Source organism: Chlorocebus sabaeus, chromosome 20 (genome assembly GCF_047675955.1).
Source record: "Chlorocebus sabaeus isolate Y175 chromosome 20, mChlSab1.0.hap1, whole genome shotgun sequence".
NCBI classification, from domain to species: domain Eukaryota; kingdom Metazoa; phylum Chordata; class Mammalia; order Primates; family Cercopithecidae; genus Chlorocebus; species Chlorocebus sabaeus.
This window is the reverse complement of record NC_132923.1, coordinates 52,908,663-52,931,819: the sequence shown is the minus strand read 5'-3', so window position 1 is coordinate 52,931,819 and position 23,157 is coordinate 52,908,663. Positions and strand designations below refer to the sequence as shown.

The window sequence follows — 23,157 nt, the reverse complement described above, 5'->3', positions numbered from 1 at the left end:
GTTAAGTCTCAACATCTTTAAAATTTTTGAGTCCGTTGCCAACATTTAAAATCATTTATGCCATTTCTGCCATTTACACGTAATTTATCAACAAATTAGAAGAATAAGCCTCACTGGGCCTAAAATATCACTGGCACCAATAAGCTGGTGCTGAGTGGTGGCTACCTCCTTCAGACATCTCCTGACTTTCAAATTATCACAGTTCCCAGAACACCCTAGTTTCTTCTATCTAGAGACCACTTCACTCCTTCTTACTTGTCTGACACCTAAGGACCTTTGGATTTATGGCCGGTGATATAGAAAGTAAGGTAAAAATGTCAACAAACAAAATAAACAAGGGTGAATAGAGTCATGTGCCACATAGTAGCATTTTGGTGTACAATGCATAGCGTATTCAACAGGGATCACATAAGATTATAATACTGTATTTTAGTGTACCTTTTCCATGTTTAGGTATACAATCTTTACCATTGTATTACAATCGCTTACACTATTCAGTACAGTAAATTTTTTTTTTTTTTTGGCGACCAAATCTTGCTCTGTTGCCCAGGCTGGAGTGCAGTGGCACAATCTTGGCTCACTGCAACCTACACCTCCCACGTTCAAGCAATTCTCCTGCCTCAGCCTCCTGAGTAGCTGGGATTACAGGAGCGTGCCACCACATCCAGCTAATTTTTTATATTTTTGGTAGAGACAGGGTTTCACCATGTTTGCCAGGCTGGTCTCGAACTCTTGACCTGATCCGCCTGCCTCAGCCTCCCAAAGTGGTGGGATTACAGGTGTGAGCCACTGTGCCAAGCCTAGTACAGTAATGTTTTGTACAGGTTTGTAGACTAGGAGCCACAGACTATACCATATACAGGCTATATGATAGCCTAGGTGTGTAGTGGGCTATTCCTATTCTAGGTTTGTGTAAGTACAAACTGTGATGTCTGCACAATGATAAAATCACCCAAGGATGCATTTCTCAAAATACATCCCTGTTGTTAAGCAGTAGGCTGTGTAACGGCCTGTTTTTTTCTCTCTGGTCCTCTCAATTATAGGGAACCAAGTTCAATCAACTCTTAATGAACTTTCATGGCCTGACGGTGCTTCAAATTATTGCTGAGGACAGACCGTTATAATTGTGGAATGGCATAATCTTACTGAAATATCACTCCAAAACTTAGCAACATCATGTTGATTTGCTTGAAGGAATTCTGTAAACCATTTGATGGAACGTTTGCTGCCTTTGTTCTCAGTTTCATCCCGTTCGAAACGTTCATTATGCTTGTTCACCGAGTAGTTTGTCAGATGCATGTATAACTGGGTCTGTAGCAAGTAAGAAACAAAGTGGTTACCACCTATGAACTGCAAAGTTTCAGAGGAAAAATAGACACTCAAAGACTAAAAAAAGTTTTAAAGTTTAAACTATATAGATGAACAATTTCATCATTATTTAGATAATATCCCAATTAAATGGAATGGCACATTTCCCTTAAAAGGGTTGGGAATGTAATCATCTACAGAGTTACTTTACATATTATTCAAAATATGTCTACCATTAAAAAGTATCAAATTAATAAGAATATAGAGTAATTAAAATGTGAAACTACATATTGCTAAGCAAGAAAAATGATCTGAGTTTGTTCTTGTTAATTTGTTTTTAATGTTTTTGGCTCTGAGAGTTTTCACTCAAATCTGTTTTGGGAAAGGAATTTTCTGAGAGAGTATTCTATGTCTTTTTCAAGAAAAATAAAAAATGAAAACTCAAGTAAGTCACATAGAGAGGCAGGACTACCAAACACAACCTCTGCACACCCATACTGACTAGTAGGCCCCTTTAGCTTGGTACCAGAGTGCACTTACAGTCAGCAGACAGAAGGTACCACATAATACTGTGCGGATGTCCAGTACAGTATCATGCTCCATACTGGAGCTCTACGTATTTGTCTCGTTATAATCTTACATTTGTTGATACTATTTTCCTTAAATTGAAAAAGAATTCAAAATTTAAAACTCCTCATAGTTGTCAATTAATATATATCTAATGCCTTTTTATCAAGCTAACACAAGCATTCATAAAAATCTATCTTTAATTCCTACCCTCCGCATGATCCTAAAGATTACTTTAGATAGCAAAGTTACATCACAATTAAAATATACTTCATTCACATGATTATTATTTTGATTTGTTAATAGCCAACTATATTCATGTCATATTTTATTTTTGCTGCAGTTCCTTAGGCCTATGGCATTGAAATCTTTGAAGCAAGAAGGCAGAAATGATAATTTGAGTACATATTGTTTATTAATCCATGTGCCTACCACTAATTAAGAATTTATTTTTTTCATTCATTAAACAATATTTAAGGAACACCTACTATCTGCAGCAGTCTCTGCTGGGCACTGTGGATACAAAGACAACAAAATAAACAACAGTCTCTATCCTTAGAACCAGGAAAAGCTTTAAATTAAATGATACTTAAAAGAAAAAGCATAAATCTTATGCTTACCTAATTTTAAGTGCTTAATTTAAAGAAAAAGGAAATTAATCAAGCTGGGGCACTTCCTAGTTTCCAAAATACAAATTTTCTTAACTTCTAAAAAGAGATTTGGAAAATAATCTTGTAAGGAAGTCTGTATTTGGCAAGAATTTCTTAAAATTAATAATACTAACACTACCATTAGCTATTCTAGTGAAAAATTAAGTAAGGAAACTTTGTATTTTTCTTAAACAGTATCTTTGTAAATAGACTGGAAATTCCACAACTTCACATTTACCTTGACAAAAATAGACATCTAAGCAGTTCACTGCCAGTTAGTCATTTGCAAGAAATAGAACTAAAAGCAGCTATGAACCATATAGCAATCTGCAAGGATTGGCCAACCACTACATTGGTAGCAAAAACGGAATGTTTATTATATTTCAATGTTTGAAATTCTGTCTTATAATCTGCTTATATGTAGTTGATGAACATTTAATTCTTATAGAAATAATACATATATAAAATACATGCTCACTATTTTAAAAATTTGAAATAGGAAGAAGGAAAAAATACGTAGTAAGCTGCCATCCAGAAACAACCAATGAGAGCACTTTGGTTTAATTTTTCTAGTGTGTTTTTCTAAACTTACCTTTTACATAACTGTGGTCTCACTTTACAGACACTTTTGTATTTCACTTTTTAATATTTTCATATATCAACCTAGATATTCAATCACGAAATTCTAGAGATCTATGAGTGATATAGACATTTATGTAAGAGAACATCTTTTTTCTATATATGTAAAAACCAAAGCCAGGAGCTTATGTGATTCAAAAGCACATAGCAAAATGAGACCTAGAGGCCACATTTCCTTTCTCTCAATCTCTCATTGGGATTAATCCCACTGAATTTAAGCTAATTATATACACATGGGACATTAGAATAAAGCACTTTATCACCCAAAAGAGCTTCCAAGTCTTATTCTTTCCAATACTATCAAAAGATCACTCCCACCTTACATATATATAATCCACTCTTACCCATGCCAATTATTTAAAGTATAATCTATGTATTAACAAGTCTCAAATTATGTTTGTAGTTCAGAAATGTCTTCTGAACTTCAAACTTATACTGTATAATCAAATGCCTACAGAACAGATCCACTTGGAGGCCACACAGGCCTTTAAACTGAATACATCAACTTTCCACAAAACCTTTAATAGTTCCTGTATTCCCTTATCACCATTCCCTAATACACCATCCATCAGATGTCAGCAACCTGAGTTTTATTCTTGATTTCACTTTCCCTTTCTCTCATTCCACAAATCCAACCTGTGACCATATTATATCAACGTTATCCATGTTATCGTAAATATATCTCAAATCCATGCTCTTATTCTTGGTCCGGACCCACTGCTAGTATTTCAATTTAAGTCCTTTTTCCTTCCATATGTGGTCAGACTAGAATACTTTACATGTTATTCAAAATATATGTAACTTCTTATCTCTCTGACTCTAATCATTTCCATCCATCTCCACCTCCATCTCACATTCCAGACCAGGGGACATTCCTTCTTTTGTTTGTGTAAAACCTTTCAATCCTTCCTTTTACCTTAAGTTAAATTCTAAAATCCTAGACAAGGCCTACAAAGCCTTAAGGGATCTGGCTTCTAGGACTCACCATCCTCATCTCTGAACAGTCACTCCTTCTTTTTCTATACATCAGCCAAACTGACCTTGTCTGCTTTCTCCAGACATGCCACACTCTGTCTTACCTCTGAGCCGTTCTTTTGCCTGGAGCTCCATCCAACCCTACCCTGCACCAGAACCTGGCTAACTCCTCATTATTCAGATTTCAATTTATAAAACACTCCCTCTCTAACCTTTATCTCCAACTGGGTTATGTGCCCCTGCTATGCACTGCCATAGCACCTTCAGTTTCTTAGACCATCACACTTACCATCAGATATTATAATTGCTTATTTCATTTTCTGCCTCCCCACTAAACTGTTGCTTCTGTGAGGTCAAGCACTGTATCTGTATGGTCACTGTTTTTTTAAAAACTAGCACAATGCCCAAAATGTGGTAGAGTTCAAACATCACTTGGTGATTGGCTATATCTAGACCTTATAACCTTTAATAATGTTTCTTTCTTTTAACTTCTTTTCCTATGAAAGGTTTGACAGTTTCCTTATTCTTCCTTTGCCGGGTTTACAACATTTTTCATTTTACTGAACATAGTACCATTTATGATCAGCCATTATTTAATGTTGAAAAAATGACCACATTTAATGGAGTTAATTGTGTGCATAATATTAGGGGAGAACAGTAACCAGGTCTTTGACAAGTTGGAAAACAATTAATTGTAATTTTAACTATAGTTAGTTACATCCAAAAATAGGTTTAGAGGTTAACTAAAGTTTAAGTATGCATAATAAATTATAATTTAACTTTTATAAGCTACAAATTACAGTTATTATTTTCATGATAAATTTAGCTATAACTTTTATAAATATGTTATGGCTGCACAAAAAAGTCTTAATTGAAAAATATCTACACAAAGCTCCATTTAACAGGCTTTAAAATGCACACTGAAACTGCTCATTTGTCTCAACCTCACATTGGTCAATGTAAGTTGACAGCCTTACTTCTCTTTTATTGCAACAGAAATTAATAACTACTTTCTGATAACTTTTGCTTTTCCGTTTCATATACTTTCTCCCACGTTCAACATGTTCACACCCTATGTGTTATACAAAGCCTGCTCAAATGTCACCTCCTCCATGAGAAGCTGAATACAAACTGCCCCAACACAGCTCCAAAACACTTAATCTGTACTTCTCCATTGCATACTAGTATCATTATTATACTGAATCAAAAATCATTGCATATTAGTATAATTTATAATATAGTCATTTCTATACAGGGCCACTGCACACAGATGTTTGCTTTGAAATCCAGCCTTGTGCTCACAGCACTGAGAGGGTACTTTTTCCCAGTTAGCCTTCAATTAGCAGATACCTTTATTTTCTAATGTCCACAAAGCTGCTTGTAAGTTAAAAGCAATCTTACTTATGCACACAATTCTTGTAGACCACAAAACCCGAGAGCAGGAACTTTCATTCATACAATCTATACGCCTAATGGAAGCTTTAAAAAGTATACGTTGAACATCCACTTATTCTAGGTCAATTTGCGAAAGGGAGTTTATTAATCTATTACGAAAGCTCTAAGCATTTCCCTTTACAAGTGCAGAAAAAGGGTAAAGTAATCTATTTTACAGGAAAAAAGTTGAATGAAAACTTAAGTTCTGTCTGGTATCACTTACCAAATTGGACTCATTAGGTGGAATGTACTTCTCTGTACCCATTCGCACAAGTCCATCATGATAGAGAAATATTTTTAGTGGATCACACGATGTAACCAGAATATAAATTCGTAAGTCAAACTTGTAACCTTCCATTAGGAAAGGCTTTTCAATGTATTCTTGAACAATCAAATGATCCTGAGATGGAAGTTTGTCACCATTTCTTATCAAAGAAATCCTATGTTTAAAGAAAAAAATTAAAAGAATGATTTGACATAGAGCAAGATGTTTAAAAAGTTACAGATATACTCAAGTGGAAAATAGTGGAGTAAGGGACTCCAAAAGTCTGTCCCTCCACAAAAGCAATGAAGAGCAAAAGAAATCATAGGAATCAACTTTGTAACCCCACAAGCTAAGCAAAGGCTTGCAGCAAATGGAATACTTAACTAAGAAAAAAACAGCTGGATCTGTGCCAAAGAGCTTTGTAACACTTTAACTTAATCTAGTCCCATCATCCACTCACAACTCAGCGGCAGCCTTGAACAGCCTCATTTTCAATACCAGTACTGGTCCTGGACTGGGTAGAATGGGCTATTCTTATGGTTGGTTGTTTTGACCTGTCTGGTGGCTTCCTGGAGGACCTCAAAGGGCTTGCTTTCATCTTGCCTAACTTGGAACTTTACCAGTACTGAGGCAACTACTTTCAGAGACAATTGTTGGAAACATTTACTGTCTAGGTTGTCGAGGGCAACAGGTGGGCAGACAATAGACCAATTAAAAAGACTGGGAGGAAGGGCTGAGCAATGAGAATCTTTGAAACTTTGAAAAGCTCTGCAATACTCCCAGGAATCTAGATGACCAGTTACATGCCCAAGGTTAGCAGCAGGCTCAAGAAAGACCCGAGAAGGCCCTAAGCTGTCCCTTCTGGCTAACCATCAGACTCTGTACAAGCAGGAAATTAAGGCTAAGGCAGAGTTGTAAATTATTTGTTTGCATGCTGAAGGCATGTCCCAGCAATCAGACACAGAGTCATCTACAAAAATTGAGAGCTTTTTTGTTGTTTGTTTTGCTCTGTTTAAGCAAATCTCTGTCCAATTATTAGCTGACCACTGAGCTAACAGAACAGGAACTTCAGTGGCCATACACAGCAAAGAACACAGACTACAACTACTACAATGAGCTGCAACAACAAATTACGTAGAGGGGGAGAGTCTGATTTCTAGAATTGCTATAGTATAATACTCAAAATGTTTAGTTTTCAACAAAATAGTATGAGGCATGCAAAGGAAAAAGAAAGTATGGCCCATATACAGGGAAACTATCAATTAATAGAAACTGTCACGAGGAAGCCCAGACATTGGGCTTACTGGATAATCAACTATTTAAAATTTTTTCAAAGAGCTAACAGAAACCATGTACGAAGAACTGAAATAAACTATGAGAACAGTGTCTCATTAAATAGGGAATATTAGTAGTGATAAAAAATTAAGGAAAAATAAAGGAACCAAACAGAAATTTTAGAGTTGAGAAGTACAATAACTGAGATAAAGAAATTCACTAAAGGAGATAAACAGTATACTTGACAAGGCATAAAGAGAATCAGAAAACTTGAGGATAAGCCAACTGACATTATCTAGTCTGAGGAACAGAAAGAAAAAGAAGAAAAATGAAGAGAGCCTACAAAATCTGTGAAATACCATCAAGCACAGCAACACACACATAATAGGAGTCTCAGAAGGAGAGAAGACAAAGAAAAAAAATTCAAAGAATATTTGAAGAAATACTGGCAAAAAACTTCCCAATTTGATAAAAACATTAATCTACACATCCAAAAAGCTCAATTACCTCCAAGTAGGATAAACTTAAAGAGATCCATATCAAGATATACTGTAATCAAATTGTCAAACACCACCAGAAAGGTGACTACTCAGGTAAATATAAAAGTTCTGGCTGGGCACGGTGGCTCACATCTGTAATCCCAGCACTTTGGGAGGCTGACGCACGTAGATCACCTGAGGTCAGGAGTTCGAGACCAGCCTGGTCAACATGGAGAAACCCCATCTCTACTAAAAATACAAAAATTTGCCAGCCATGGTGGCATACGTCTGTAATCCCAGCTGCTCAAGAGGCTGGGGAAGGAGAATCACTTGAACCTGGGAGGCAGAGGTTGCAGTGAGCCAAGATCACACCACTGCACTCCAGCCTGGGTGACTGAGTGACAGAGTGAGACTCCATATCAAAAAACAAAAAAGTCTCTCTTATTGTAGTTTTGGTTTTTAACTCCTCATTTTTCCTAATGAATTAAAAGACAACTCCTTAAAAAAATAGTTATAAATCTATGCCAATGGACACAGAAGGTGCAGAGATATAATTTGTGACAATAATAACATAAAGGGAGTAAATCTATACAGGAACAAAGTTTTTATACACTACTGAAACTAAGTTGGGATTAATATAGACTGGATTGTTACAAATTAAGATGATAATGGTAATTCCAGGGTAATCATTTTTTAAAACTCAACAATACATAGTAAAAGAAATGACAAGGGAATTAAAATGGTACAGAAGAAAATACCTATTTAACACAAAACAGGACAATACAGAGAAATTGAGGAACAAAAACTACAAGATACATAAATCAAGTGGCAAAATGGCCTAAGTAAATATTTCTTTTTCAGTAATTACATTAAATGTAAATAGATTAACTCTCCAATAAAAGGCAGAGCTTGGCAGAATGAATTTTTAAAAAACATGGTCCACCAATATGCTGTCTACAAGAGACACCCTTTAAAGTCAAAGACTCAAATAGATTGAAAGTGAAAGGATGGAAAAGATATTGCAATAAAACAGTAACCTGGAGTGGCAAAATTGTTATAAGAGACAAAGAATCATATTATATACTGATTTTTTAAAAGTCAATTCCTCAAGAATATGTAACAATTAGAAACATTTATGTGCCTAATAACAGAGCTCCAAAATACATGAAGCAAACACTGGTAGAATTGAAGGGAGAAATACTTCACCAATATCAGCTGGATTCTCCAATACTCTACTTTCAATAATGGACAAAATAACTAGACAGAAGATTAGCAAGGAAACAGATACAATTCAATAGATGAGAGGGGTGTTCTTTACCTAGGTACTACTACATTACATGAGATAAACCCTGGGAACACATAATGCCCTTTCAGTTATCTGCTTTTCCAGTTATTTGTTTATATTGCCATCAAAATAAATTAAAAGATTATTATGTTTTAATATCAAATATAAGTATATAAATATAGATATTTTAATATTAAATTTTTAACATTAAAATTGAGAAAAATGTGAAAAATCAATTCCTTACCACCAGAAACATTCCTTTAATGCTAACACAGACACAGCCAACTCAGCATTAAGCAATTGGTATAAAATTCCCATTAATACTATTAGTTAAAAATTACCAAAGCACATTTGCAAGTAATTTATGATTGGATTATTAAGTTATGATTAAAAGTTAAAAGAAAAATTTTGAACAATAATTTACCTGGTAGCTATATTTCCAAATATCTTTTTTCCTATAGCATTTTAAATTAAAATGACTCAAGTGTATTTTTTTTTTTTTTTTTTTTTTTTGACAGAATCTCGCACTGTCGCCCAGGCTGGAGTGCAGTAACCTGAAGCGCGATCTTGGCTCACTGCAAGCTCTGCCTCCCAGCTTCACACCATTCTCCTGCCTCAGACTCCTGAGTAGCTGGGACTACAGGCATCCACCACCACACCTGGCTAATTTTTTGTATTTTTAGTAGAGACGGGATTTCACCATATTAGCCAGGATGATCTCAGTCTCCTGACCTCGTGATCCGCCTGCCTCGGCCTCCCAAAATACTGGGATTACAGGCGTAAACCACCGTGCCCGGCCAAGTGTATTTTATTAAAAGCAGCCTCAGCCACATTTTCTTCGAAAAAGTACATTGCAGAAAACTAACATAAGCAAAAGGAAACAACAATATTACTTGCATATTCTATTCTCAGTTAACATGTCTAGTTCTTGGAACTTCAGTTTAAAATGTGTTCCACTCATTTTTAATCCAATTACCATGGCTACATAAAGAAAAAATTTATTTAAAGGCAAAGAAGATACATATTATCCTTCAAGATTTCTAGCTATGAAAAGAATAACTCCCTTTTCATTTCTTTCTCCAAGTCAGTTGTAGCCCTACTGTAGCAACTGATTTTACTCTCCAAGCCTATTGAAATTATTATAAATGTGAGTTTTATGTTTTAGAAAAAAACACAAAATAGCTTTTTCCCCTTATATTTTGTTATCTCCTATTAAAGCCTCACAACCTGTTGATTAAATTTTTTAACTGAATTACAAAAGCCTGTGGGAGAGTTTAAAAGAATAGAGATCATTAAATATTTGGTTCCAAAAATGCAATAGTTAGAAACTTATTTCATTATTTTTTCATGTTGGTACTCAACCATGAGTAATTATGCACATTTATTCTCCCTACTCCCAAAGTTTTTTTATTTTTATATATTCCAAATAAAAGCAAACCTACCCATGACCCATTGCACCATTAGCTGGTTTCACTATAAAAGTTTTCTGCTTCCGTTTTTTCTTCAATTCTTTCACATAATTTTGGAATTGAGTATATTCAGCAGGGAAGATCCATGTTCGAGGAACGAAGGTATAATCCAGAGGCCGAGACTTGATCATTCTGTAAATCAGAGATAATAGGAAAAATAATTTCTATTCAAACTTGTATATATTTTCTTTCTCTGGGCTACTGATATTTGCCAGAAAGATTTAAATTTTCTCCATTCCTTCACTTACTTATTCATTGATTCATTCATTCAACAAATGTCTATTGAGCACCTATTAAGTGTTAGACACTATTCTGGACCATGGATACATCAGTGAAAAAAAAAAAAAAACTTGCCCTAATATGTACTAATTTACATATTAGTACATCAAACTTTTTTTTAGAGTACACACTATTTGCTAGGTACTGGGGATAGTAAGATAAATGAGTATCATCTCTGCTCCCAAGGAATATATAGATAGGCTATTAATATTAAACAGTGTGATAGGTACACTAAAGGCATATAAGGCAAGGTAACATGTAGAAGGAGTCAGTAACTGTGCCTCAGGGATGGGAGTAGGGAGTAGGGAATTGTTCAGACAAATACTATTTATATTGCTTCTTTACAAATAATTTTGAGTCTCTGGGTCACCATAGGGAACAGTTTTTGATTACCTTTTATACTACCATTTTTTAGAGTCAGAAAGTTTACTAAATCTCTGTGAATAATCTTCTTTTAAAAAAATTCTCAGTTTATCACTCAACTTTCTTAAACTTAAAAAAAAGGCAAAAAACCTAGCCAACAGGAATATAAACTGCATAAAAATTTTTCAGTTTATTAAGTAAAAGACTGGGGTACTTATTATCAGCTTTTCCATGAAAGTAGATTGCTCCTCTAAATATTGGTTGCAGAGATAAATATCTGTGCATGTATATCCCTGAGTGAGCATATATGCATGTGTCTTTGAGTAAGTGTGTGCATACATGTACCTAGTACAATCCCTGGCACATAGTAAATGCTCAATCACCAATATGAAAACACACAGAAACACACACACACACACACACACACACACACACACACGGCATATAAGGCAAAGAATTAGTTCCTGCAAAATTTAACTGAAAATAAACAAGTATCTCTTAGATGACATATACAGATAACTCTTACATTTAAACGAAAAACTCTGTTACTAAAGAGGCAGCAAGTTGCAGTAAAGAGGCCTGAGATTCTGGAGACTGATTCTTACCCACCTCTGCTATTAACAATTTGCTTGAGTTTGTGCAAGATATTCATTTATCTGACCCTCATTTACCTACTCTGCAAAGTGGAAGACTAGAACCAGAGACATTCTAAGACCCTTCTAGCTCTAAAATTCTATCACTCTCATCTAAATATCATTTCAAATCAATGTAACCTTGTGAAAGATACCACTACAGTATTCATATTATAAATTTTGAACAGGTCTTCTCCATTACAAGAAAATAAAGATTACTTGGTCATATTTCTTGCTAAGAAATCCTTTCTACAGATCTCCCCCATTCCTGGAAAATGGTTGATCCTCTGGAAAATAAAAAGGTAAATATTAATATTCTCAGCAAATTAATTATATTCACGTATATGACAATGCAATATCCATCCTTTGAGTTTTGTTTTAATAAACTGCCAATTATTAATCTAAAAGATTTAATGACCTATAGTGAATTTGTAGAATTAAAGAGTATGGTAATCAGAGAATAAAACTACAAAATTTTAAAGAAATCACAAAAGAATATTTACATAGATAGTAAAGTTATAATTTTCTAGGATGAATAGTGATAATATCCAAATTACTTTTGTTATTCTAGATGCACTATATTCACAGACATAAGCAATGGTAAAAATGACTTATTTGCTCACTACAGTCAATTTTATATTACATTCTAAACTAATAAATGAAGAAGGTCTATACAAACTGTCAATTCTCTAGAATTCCTTATATTCAGCTTTTCAGTTTGAGGTCTATTTTCTTCTGAATATAAGTTTGTATTATGTTCTAAAAATAAAAGAATGAAACCAGATTACATATAGCTGACCTCACAAGGTATTTCTGCATCCTGGTCTCCCTATGCAATCTATTCTACAACTTTAAGTGCAATGTAAAGTACCATCTTAGGAAAGGGGTATTTTTTTGGTTGTTATTGCTTGTTTTTTGAGATGGAGTCTTGCTCTGTTCACCAGGCTGTAGTGCAGTGGCCCGATCTCAGCTCACTGCAGCCTCCACCTCCTGGGTTTGAGCGATTCTCCCACTTCAGCCTCCCAAGTAGCTGGGACTACAGGTGGCGCCACCACGCCCAGCTAATTTTTCTATTTTTAGTAGAGACGGGGTTTCACTATGTTGGCCAGGAAGGTCTCGATCTCTTGACCTCATGATCCACCCGCCTTGGCCTCCCAAAGTGCTGGGATTACAGGCGTCAGCCACCGCGCCCGGCCAGAAGAGGTTTTCTCTATTGATTCTTCCCTAAAGATAGAAAGAGGTTAAAACTTAAGTCTGCAAAAGATGCAGGCTTCATGCAAAGTGTCAATACAACTGGATAGAAACAAAACAGGCTATTCAGGTGAGTTAGAATTGAAATTTAATAAGGTAACAGATTAAGAACCTATCTAAAAAAAATTATGGTGGAATCCATATAACTTTCCTCATACGACTAACTGGTCATGATTAATTTCCTACCTGATAATTTTGCAGCTCTGATATTTTCTCCTGCTGAACAGCAGAATCACACCATATAAGATTACTTGTTTCATCCTCATCTGGAGTTTTCATAAATCCCATTTCATCTATTACTAAACGAACTGCAAGTAAACAGTTAAGTTAAACCAAAATTAAAATACTTCTGAAATACATTCATTGCAGAAACATTTTTCTATATAAATTTTAGTTCACAGTATTTCATTTGAAAAATATTAGTTACAGCATAACCTTATTTTTAGTTACAACAGTTTTATCTAGGGCCAAATTATACTCAGTAGTAACTGAGAACTGTTTTTCAGTTGCACCCAAAATCCTTCCTTTCGATCTTCTCAGGTTTAACAGGTACACAAAACTGCCAAAGGGTTTAGTGATTATTTATGGCACAAGGAAAACACACACAGCTGAGACAATACCTCTACTCAGGAAAATGTACTTTTTATAGCTTTTTTTACAACCTTAGGTTAAGTACAAAAGAGCAAAGGTAAAAATATCCCCTGATTATCAAACCTATGCCATACTTTCCACCTCCCTAGTTCAAATTATTTTTAGAGCTTAAAATCAACTCATCTGTGTTTACTTAGGACATGAAATAATAAAGTAATATTCACAGGAGAGATTTGGATTTGGTTCTCCACTGCTCCCAACCCTCTAATCCTACTGAAAACGTTTACGCTCAGAGGAACGTTTCCTTTTTAGTACAAACTATTCATGTGTTCCTCTCCGATCTAGATTTGACAATTAACATATTGGCATTTTTCTTCCATTGAATTTCAAGTGTGGAATAAAGATAAGTAGAAGACTTCAGGTAATTTGTGGTTTCCAACAGAATCCTGAGTCTTAACAGAATGGTGTAGTCCCAGGTGACAGTGTACAATCACAAGAGTTGGGGAAAGGAACATTCCTCTCTGTCACAGACCACCATGCAGCTTTGGCATCCTGAGGACTCAGCAGCTGCTGTGCCACCTACAGTTCATGTACAGAGCAAGGGCAATAGCAACACAGACTAGGAGATTTCCTTACCTGGCTCACAAGCAAAAACAATAACAAATTCAGAAGAGCATGTCAGGAGCACACCTGTTCCTGAGTATATGAGAGACACTGCCTGCACCGTCTCAAAGATACCTGGGAAGACCTTGGTGAGATAAACGGAACTCCTGGCAGTTAGGTTTAGAAGGAACGTAGACTGGGCGCAGTGGCTCACGCCTGTAATCCCAGGACTCTGGGAGGCCCAGGCGGGCAGATCACGAGGTCAGGAGATCGAGACCATCCTGGCTAACACGGTGAAACCCCGTCTCCACTAAAAATATAAAAAATTAGCCAAGCATGGTGGCGGGCGCCTGTAGTCCCAGCTACTGGGGAGGCTGAGGCAGGAGAATGGCATAAACCCGGGAGACTGAGCTTGCAGTGAGGCAAGATCACGCCACTGCACTCCAGCCTGGGCTACAGAGATTCCGTCTCAAAAAAAAAGAAGAAAGAATGCAATGTGTTACTTAAATTTGGGTATTTACATATACACAAACCCATGAGGCTGGGAATATTCAGGTTACATACGAATATTGGAAAGATCCATTTTTTCTTTACATTCATAAATTCAAATTTGTCAGGTCAGTCATATATAAACTTATTTTATTATGAAATTCAAAGCTTGGAGAGCTGACAAAATTAAACTTCAAAGAAAAATACAATGCCAAGTCCCTTTTTTCAACTAAGCTGTCTAATCATACTAGTGTTTGAAATGAAATTTTAGAAATCAATTGGGATCTTTTTAAGGATATCATCCTCTACCGCACAGAAAAAGAATCCTTCTAACATGTTAGACATTGTATAGAAGGCGTTTAAAAATCCATTATATAAAAGATAGTTATCTCTCTGGATTTCTACATTGTTTTTAACACCATATCAGTTTTTCCAGCAATTATGAGAATCCCATGATTGATTTTAAGCAAACCTACCAATTTCAAACTTTGTCCCGGCAACATTTGCTGTAATGGTTCCCTTCTTTTTCTTCTTTCTGACTTTCCTTTTCATTGTGCTTTGATAAGGTAATTCTGTATTCAAATCCAGGGGACAGGGTCCCTGAATAACTTTAAAAAAATGTAAAATAATCACATAACACTGAAATAACAAAAATCTATACCAGACAACACAAATACCACCCCCGCCCCACACCAAGTGAAAATTATAAATTCTGGTACTTTAAAAAGTTCCCGATTAATTTTTAATACTTTAAAAAAAATAACAGTAGTGATGTAAAACACCTCCATACTTCATAACATAGTTAAGTCAATTTCCTACCTCCTTCTTGAGGCAGAGATGGCATTATTGACTGTGCTGATTAGCAAGCAGTGCGTGCTGCTGTACCAAGCTCTCAGGAAATCTGGAAATTCCACATTAGTCTAAGTAGGATATGGCCCCAAATCACTGAAAGTTCTTATCATATTATCTTGGTAGAATCCTCAGATTTCAGGATACCAAAGTTATGGGATAACAAGGTACCTGGAGTGATTTTAAAACAAGGTCATTTAGAAAACAACTTTTTTGAAATTTTTTTCATATATGCCAAGACTATTCTTTTTAAAAGTCAAGTAAGGTGAAAGTTAATGTGTTCAATCAACAAATAATTGTGAATCAGTTTATTAAACCTTATGCAAAATGCCAAGTGATAGTTACCTATCCTCAAAGAATGCACAGTCTAGGGGAAGAAGTTTTATTAAGTCATGTGTCACATGTATATTCAATAAATAATATACTACACACAAACAATAACAGCAATAACAATATTCACTACCATTTATTGAACACTTACTATCTTAGGCATTTATATTATACCATTTAATCTTTCAAAAAACCTGTAAGGTAGAAGCTTTTATCCCCATCTTACAGATAAGTTGAGCTTTGAAAGGACAAATTATTTTGTGTATCTTTACAAAGAAAATTTCAACACAGAGATTAAAATGAAGATCCTTCTAATGTCAATGCCAGAGTTTCTTATTTAGAAACCCAAACAACCTTCAACCCAATGCCTGAAGCACTGCTTTTAATATGAGACAGTGAAAAGTGCCAGGCAGGGTAGAGGTCACATGTTGACAGAATGCAGAGAAGTGATTCCTTTACAAGGGAGTATGGGGGATAACTTAATAAAGTAAACCACATCTTGAATTGTGCCTTAAAAAATGAGAACAGTTTTGAAGGACAGAAAATGGGCGGGGTCATTATTGTGATGATTTTATTCAGGCACACAGAGGAATGCAATAATGAATGAACTAATTTGATCTGGCTACATCTCAACATGGCCGACAGTACACTTTGCTTGTATTTTCATTGTAAACATATGAATGTAGGCATTTATGCCCTAACAACACTATATTGCTTAGTCTGTACTATCAACTTTCCAATTTCTCCTTCCTATTGTAAGAATCCTTCAGTTCTTGTAAAATATCTATAAACACAATGAAAAATGACAAAACTAATTATGATAAGCAAAGGTATAATATCAACACCTTTATTAGATGTTCAAGTTTATCAGAAATTCAGAAACATCCAACATTCAGCTACATAAAATGTGACTCCTATATCACCCCAAATATTCATTATTATTAATGTTTCCATATTAAAGAAAATTTAGGGTTTTATTTGTTCTCAGGTATCATTTTTACTAAAATGATTCTCTAGTATAATTCAATATCAAAACTGGGGAACTTTTATATATTACAGACCAACCGTAGGTAGACACTCTATTAAGCCTTTTAAATATTTTATCTCATTAACAAACTTTAGGTATCATTTCTCCCTATTTTCCAGATATAGAAACTAAGGCCAAATAAGTTAAATAAATCAAGGTAACACAGCTTAGAAATAGAAAACTTAGACTATAAATCCAATTCTAATTATTCTATTCAGTAAGCTCCCCTATTTTCAGACCCCATGCTAACATAATATATAGACATATGAAAAGTTTGCAACCCTACTGCAGTACATGCCACAAGATACGGCTATATTCTGGGAATCTGCAATACTTCAAACAGTGAATTCACAGTAAAACATCTCTAAACTGATATCAGCTCCCAATATCAAGCTGGAAACAGACTAGATCACTTCTCAGAATAAAAGAAAGGAGTAGTTTAGCTTAGTTCCGTTTCTTTCTGGAGGCTCTTTGAAACCTCAGGGAAGTAACTATTTGAGTTTACAAGTTTTTTGTCCAACATCTTGTTATTGGAGTAAACAAAGATCCCCTTTACAGTAACAGAACACTTATTACATTGAAAGTAGGTGACAAAGTCAACAAGACTTTGAAAACAATGTTTGCCTAACTATACTAGATTCTAAAAACAAATTTGTTAATTTTTGACTTAAGTAATAAGCCAAATGACTGACTTGTACAGAGTTCAAAACAAGAACTTTTATCCCTTCCCCAAGGCATACAGGAATCTAAAGTTCTTAAAATTATACTATCCATGTATGTGCTTTACTTAATTCCATTTATGCTTTAGTCAAAGTGCTTTAACAAACTCAAGGACTTCATTCAACCATGGCAATTCTAATCAGCTTTATTCTAAGCAAGACATGTGAGATGACAGATTTATCCAACCACTCAGTTGAAACCATAGTTACCTACTTTCCAAAAGCAGAAAACATGTTTCAGTTACTTCTGAAATGCTTTAAGCCAATGGCTTCTCAACCTTGGCTGCAAAGCAGAATTGCCTGAGTGAGGAGCTTTTGAAAATCCTGCTGTGCAGGCCACACCCCAGAACCCAGTGGGGCCCACCCATCAGCATTTTTAAAGCTCTTCACGTGATTCCAGTGCAGCCAAGGCTGAGAACCTCTACTGCAAGCACGCGATGACAATGAAACAAATAATAGCTACTTATAACAACACAAGAAATTATAAGAAAAAAAGTAGAAGAAAACTCATAACTTTTTTTAAAAGACCAAATAGGTAAAAACTACCTAGAAAAATCCTGTTTTCCTATCTAGTTCAAAAAAACAAACTGAGAAAAAAAATTCGAAGGCGAGCACAAAATGATTTTTAATTTAAAGAAACAATTTATTTACAAAAGGAATCAATTTTCCAAAATTTCAAGCAAATGTTAACACTGAACATAGAACTGCCAAGCACCAACAGATAGACAAAAGTGAAACAAAACCAAAATAACTCCAGTACATTTGTGCTAGAGTATCATTTCTTCCCTATTCTTCCGTTAAGCTTCTACCACACTTAAACTCCACATAAAATACCACTTTTTCCTGAAAGCTTTCTCTGATTATATCTGAAGAAACTCATTTCTCCCTCCTCTGGGCTATCAGAGACCTTATTTTTACCCCTATCACAATCACCTGCCAAAAAGATGGTTTTCTTCCATCTTGTTCACTCCTCCGTTCCCATGTCCTAGAATAGTGCCTCATAGTGTTCAAAAAGCACTTGTTAATGCATGCTATGGTTTGAATATTTGTGTCCCCCAAAATTCATGTTGAAACATAGTCCCCAGTGAAACAGTGTGATGAAGTAGGACCTTTAGAAGGTGATTGGGTCCTGAGGGCTACTTCCTCATGAATGGGATGGACTTTAAAATCAAGGCTTCACACAGCATTAAACCTTTCCATCCCTTCTACCATGAGAACACAGCATCCATCTCCTTCAGAAGGTGCAGCAACAAAGTACCATCTTGGAAGCAGAAACAGCAGCCCACACTGTCAATGAATCTGCCACCACCTTGATCTGGACTTTCCAGCATTCAGAAATTTGAGAAATAAATTTCTATTGTTTATAAGTTATCCAATTTGTGGCGTTTTGTTATAGCAGCATACACAGGCTAAGACAGTGAGTTAATAAATTAGTTAATTAGCCAGGCACCATGGCTCATGCCTATAAATAATCCCAATATTTTGGGAGGTCGAGGCAGGAGGATCACTTGAGACCAGGAGTTTGAGACCAGCCTGAGCAACATCTCTACAAAAATTTAAAAATTAGTCAGGCATGGTGGTGCCTGCCTGTAGTCCCAGATACCTGGGTGGCTAAGAAGGAACGATAGCTTGAGCTAGGGAGATCAAGGCTGCAGGGAGTTGTGTTCTTGCCACTGCACTACAGCCTGGACAGCAGAGCAAGACTCTGTCTTTAAAAAAAATCAATCAATCAATTCATGAGAGCTGAGAGAAAAAAGAAATAGTCATGGAGCTCTGAGAAGCAAATACATATAATTTACAATATATTACTTTTCACTTTTAAAAAATTTTATGTATTTTGTTTTATTCATTTATATTGTTTTTTTAGAGACAATCATAGCTCACTGTAATCTTGAACTCTTAGGCTCCACAATCCTCCTGCTTCAACCTCCCAAGTAGCTGGGACTACAGGTGTACACCACCACAACTGGCTTTTATTATTATTATTATTATTAGTAGTAGTAGTAGTAGTAGTAGTATTTTAGAGATGAGGTCTCACTATGTTGACCAGGCTGGTCTCAAACTCCTAGCCTCAAGTTATTCTTTCACCTCAGCCTCCCTAAGTGCTGAGATTACAGGCATGAGCCACTGCGTCTAGTTCACTTTTTTTTTTTTTTTGACATGAATTTTCACTTTTATTGCCCAGGCTGGAGTATAATGGCGCAGTCTCGGCTCACTGCAACCTCCGCCTCCCAGATTCCAGTGATTTTCCTGCCTCAGCCTCCCAAGTAGCTGGGATTACAGGCATGCACCACCACGTCTGGCTAATTGTTTTGTATTTTTAGTAGAGACGGGGTTTCTCCATGTTGATCAGGCTGGTCTTGAACTCCTGACCTCAGGTGATCCACCCGCCTTGGCTTCCCAAAGTGCTGGGATTACAGGCATGAGCCACTGTGCCCGGCCCTAACCCACATTTATAAGCAGAAAAAGCAAAGTATGTAAAAGTTGACATATTACACTGCCACTTGAGCAAACCAACAGAGGAATATATGGAACATATCCACTGAGCAGTTGTGGCCTGCTATGTCTAGGGGTGGGGCTAAGGGAGACTTACTTGTATATACACCTTTAGTACTTTGTGTATGTATTACCTGTTCAAAAAAGTAAAATATATGTGATAAAATTCTGTATCAACATTATCATGTTGATAACCAAAATCATCAAACTGTGTTTTCCATTTAGGTGAAAATACTTCTATTTCACTTAAATGAAAGTATAATATGGTAGAAAGAGCACTGAACAAGGAGTCAAATCAAAGTCCTATCCTTTAATTTGCCACTTAGCAGATAAAAATTCTTCGGCTGCAAAAGTAAAAGATTTATTCTTTCCACCCCTAAAGTCTAAAATGGCAACCAATGAAGATAACATTGCTGATACATTTTATGGGAAAAGATGAAGACAAAACTTCCTTTATGTAAAAGAAGGAAACACAAAAGAAACTCAGACCTTCTCCAGCAACCCCACAATCCATACCCCAGTAAATATAATATATGAGCTCTTTGTACATTAATTTTTAGCTCACCCAAAGATGACTAAAACAATCAAACAAAAAGTCAAGAGGATCCAAAAATAGGGTTAAGTTTAAAATACATAAAATAATATTAAATAAAAACATAATAAGAGAAGTTTTGTGGTGACAAGAGGAAGGAGAAAAGAACTAGTACAAACCAGTATCTACTTTCACATAACTTTATTTAGTCCACCCAACTAATACCCAGTACCTTTTATTCCCATTTTATATATGGGAAAATGTAGGCTCCAAGGTTAAGAAACTTGCACAAAGTCACACATCTAATAGGCTGAAGTGGTTTGTGTCTTCTACCTATCAGAAGAAGTATGGGAAGGAAACCCATATTCCTTCCCATTTTTTGTGCTACCTTCAAAATTCAGCCTTTAAATATAAGATATTGAAGATTTCGCAAAGATGCTTGATTTTGTTTGATTGGATCTACATTAAAAGCTGGAGCGCAAAGACATAGTGAGAAGGCAGTCCTCTGAAATCCAGGAAGATAGCCCTCACCAGGAACCTAATTGTCTTGAACCTTTTTTATCTTAGACTTCCTAGTCTCCAGAACTGCGAGAAGTAAATACCTCTTGTTTAAGCCACCTAGTCTATTACACTTTATTACAGCAGCCTGAGCAGACAAGACATTGAGTCCAGTCTACCCCTGGCTTCACACAGCAGATAATTAAACTCTATCCTGAGCTTGCTATGGATTGTAACAATGATAATGAGGCAGAGGAAGAAGACGACAAAGAGGAAGAAAAGGATGGGGTTGATATCATCATTTATGTAAAACATCCTATGTGCCACGTACTTTTTGAGATTTTTACATATAAAACTCTGACCTTCAAAACCCTAAAAGATAGATTATTATCCTCCTGGGTAATTGTTTAAAGAAAAGAGGTATAATGAACAATGATATTGAAAAATAAATTATAAGAAAATGTTAAAGTAACAATTTTGCAAATATGTCTCAAGATAATCTTCTCTAGATCCCTAAATTGTAATTATCTGATGAAAGATATTTCTACTATTCAAAAAAATAGAAAAATAACAAATGTAACAAAAAAAATATATCCAAGTAAGCTTTTACTTTGAGGTAAAAACACTCTCCACACACATTAACATTATTTGCAGAGAGGTCATTACAATTAACAGTCAGAAATCTATTACTTCCTAAAATTTATAAAAATAAGGCATTTGATTTTTACATGATGCGAAAAATAGTATTTCCAAATATCAGGTCATGAATAAAGTTTTGTCCATTGTTGTATTATCATTAATTTCATTAAATTTCAGCACTTGGCTCCCAAACCAAATTTGATATATTTTTATTGTCAAAAATCATGCTTTTTCTTACACGAAAGAGAATAAAAGTGAATGAAACATGCCACTTTTTAAACATCAAAAATTAAAATGCTTATTTGTTTTGAATATTATTCAGACTGGATTTAATGTCAGTTCTAGATTAGTGCCTCTTAAATTGTAATGTGCACACCTGGGACTGCTATTAAAGTTCAGCTTCTGACTCGTTAGGTCTGAGGTAGAGCCTGAAAGTCTGCATTTCCGACAAGCTCCTAGGTATGCTGGTCCACAGACCACACTTTGAGTAGCAAGGCTCTGGATGACCACAATGTTTATCATTATGCAGATACAATTTTTTTAACTTAAAGCCCTTCTTTAAAACATGTAAAAATTAGAAAATTATAACATGATTGAAAAAATCATGTAGGTGATTGTGAAATTATATATTAATGTCTAAAGGGTTCCATGAGTCAAAAAATAAAATAGGTTGGGAAATGCTGAACTTGAGCATCAATATCATCTGCAAACTTCTTAGAAATGCATATTCTCAGGCAACCCCAGAACTTCTGAATCAGAAATCTAGAGGTGAGGCCTATCAATTAACAAGCCCTCCAAGTGAATCTGATGCAGGCTAAAGCTCTGAAAATCACTGCACTAGAAGGCCAACAGCTGGTGACCAAGGCAGATCCTGGAAAGTGGGAGAACACCGTAGCTGGAGTCTATTCCCAGCCTTATTGGTCTTTCGAAGCAGAGCAGTGTGGGTGACTTAGAAATCACCTGGCCAAGTAATGACTGGAGGAGAAAGCATTTGTCCAGCAGGACTCTCACTTTTTTTTTCATAATCTGCTTTGGAGAGCATCTAGAAAAGAAGAAATCTGCTACAAATGATCTCACTTGCTACTGCCAGCAGCCCTAGTAAGTGAGATGAGGTTTGCTAATCTAGAAAGACAGTTTACACACCTCGTTCGACCCCAAACCAGCTACCAATGCTCACTAACCAACACACTCATTTTGTAGAAATGCAATCCACCAAAATAATTAAACTTATGAGGATTAACAACAACCACAAAGATTAATAATACACCCTCTATGGAGAGTCAAAAAATTGTAGAGGGAAGGGAAAGGAGGAATGCAAATCAACATCAACAAGGGAGTGAAGACATTGCAATATACTCATACAATGAAAATATTATACATCAGAGATACATGCTGAATCACAAATGAAGATTTAAAACAGCTGATGAATACATAAGTATATCATTTACATAAAGTTTAAAATTATACAAAATAATATATATTTCTTATAAATTATGAAATAATTATGAAATAA

General features: G+C 35.4%; 1 protein-coding gene across 3 annotated transcripts in view; it reads right to left on the bottom strand.

Annotated features, from left to right (window-relative positions):
- The window catches only part of TTLL7 (tubulin tyrosine ligase like 7), a 141,023-nt gene that overhangs the window by 76,705 nt on the left and 41,161 nt on the right, over positions 1 to 23,157 (bottom strand). For all 3 annotated transcript variants that reach the window (XM_038002244.2, XM_038002245.2, XM_038002240.2), the window contains exons 2-8: positions 15,374 to 15,574; positions 15,031 to 15,162; positions 13,058 to 13,179; positions 11,840 to 11,907; positions 10,320 to 10,478; positions 5,797 to 6,013; positions 1,147 to 1,311 (exon numbers count right to left, since the gene is read on the bottom strand). In XM_038002244.2, the coding sequence (XP_037858172.1) occupies positions 1,147 to 1,311; positions 5,797 to 6,013; positions 10,320 to 10,478; positions 11,840 to 11,907; positions 13,058 to 13,179; positions 15,031 to 15,162; positions 15,374 to 15,398 (888 nt within the window). In that variant the 5' untranslated portion in view covers positions 15,399 to 15,574. The remainder of the gene's footprint in view (positions 1 to 1,146; positions 1,312 to 5,796; positions 6,014 to 10,319; positions 10,479 to 11,839; positions 11,908 to 13,057; positions 13,180 to 15,030; positions 15,163 to 15,373; positions 15,575 to 23,157) is intronic.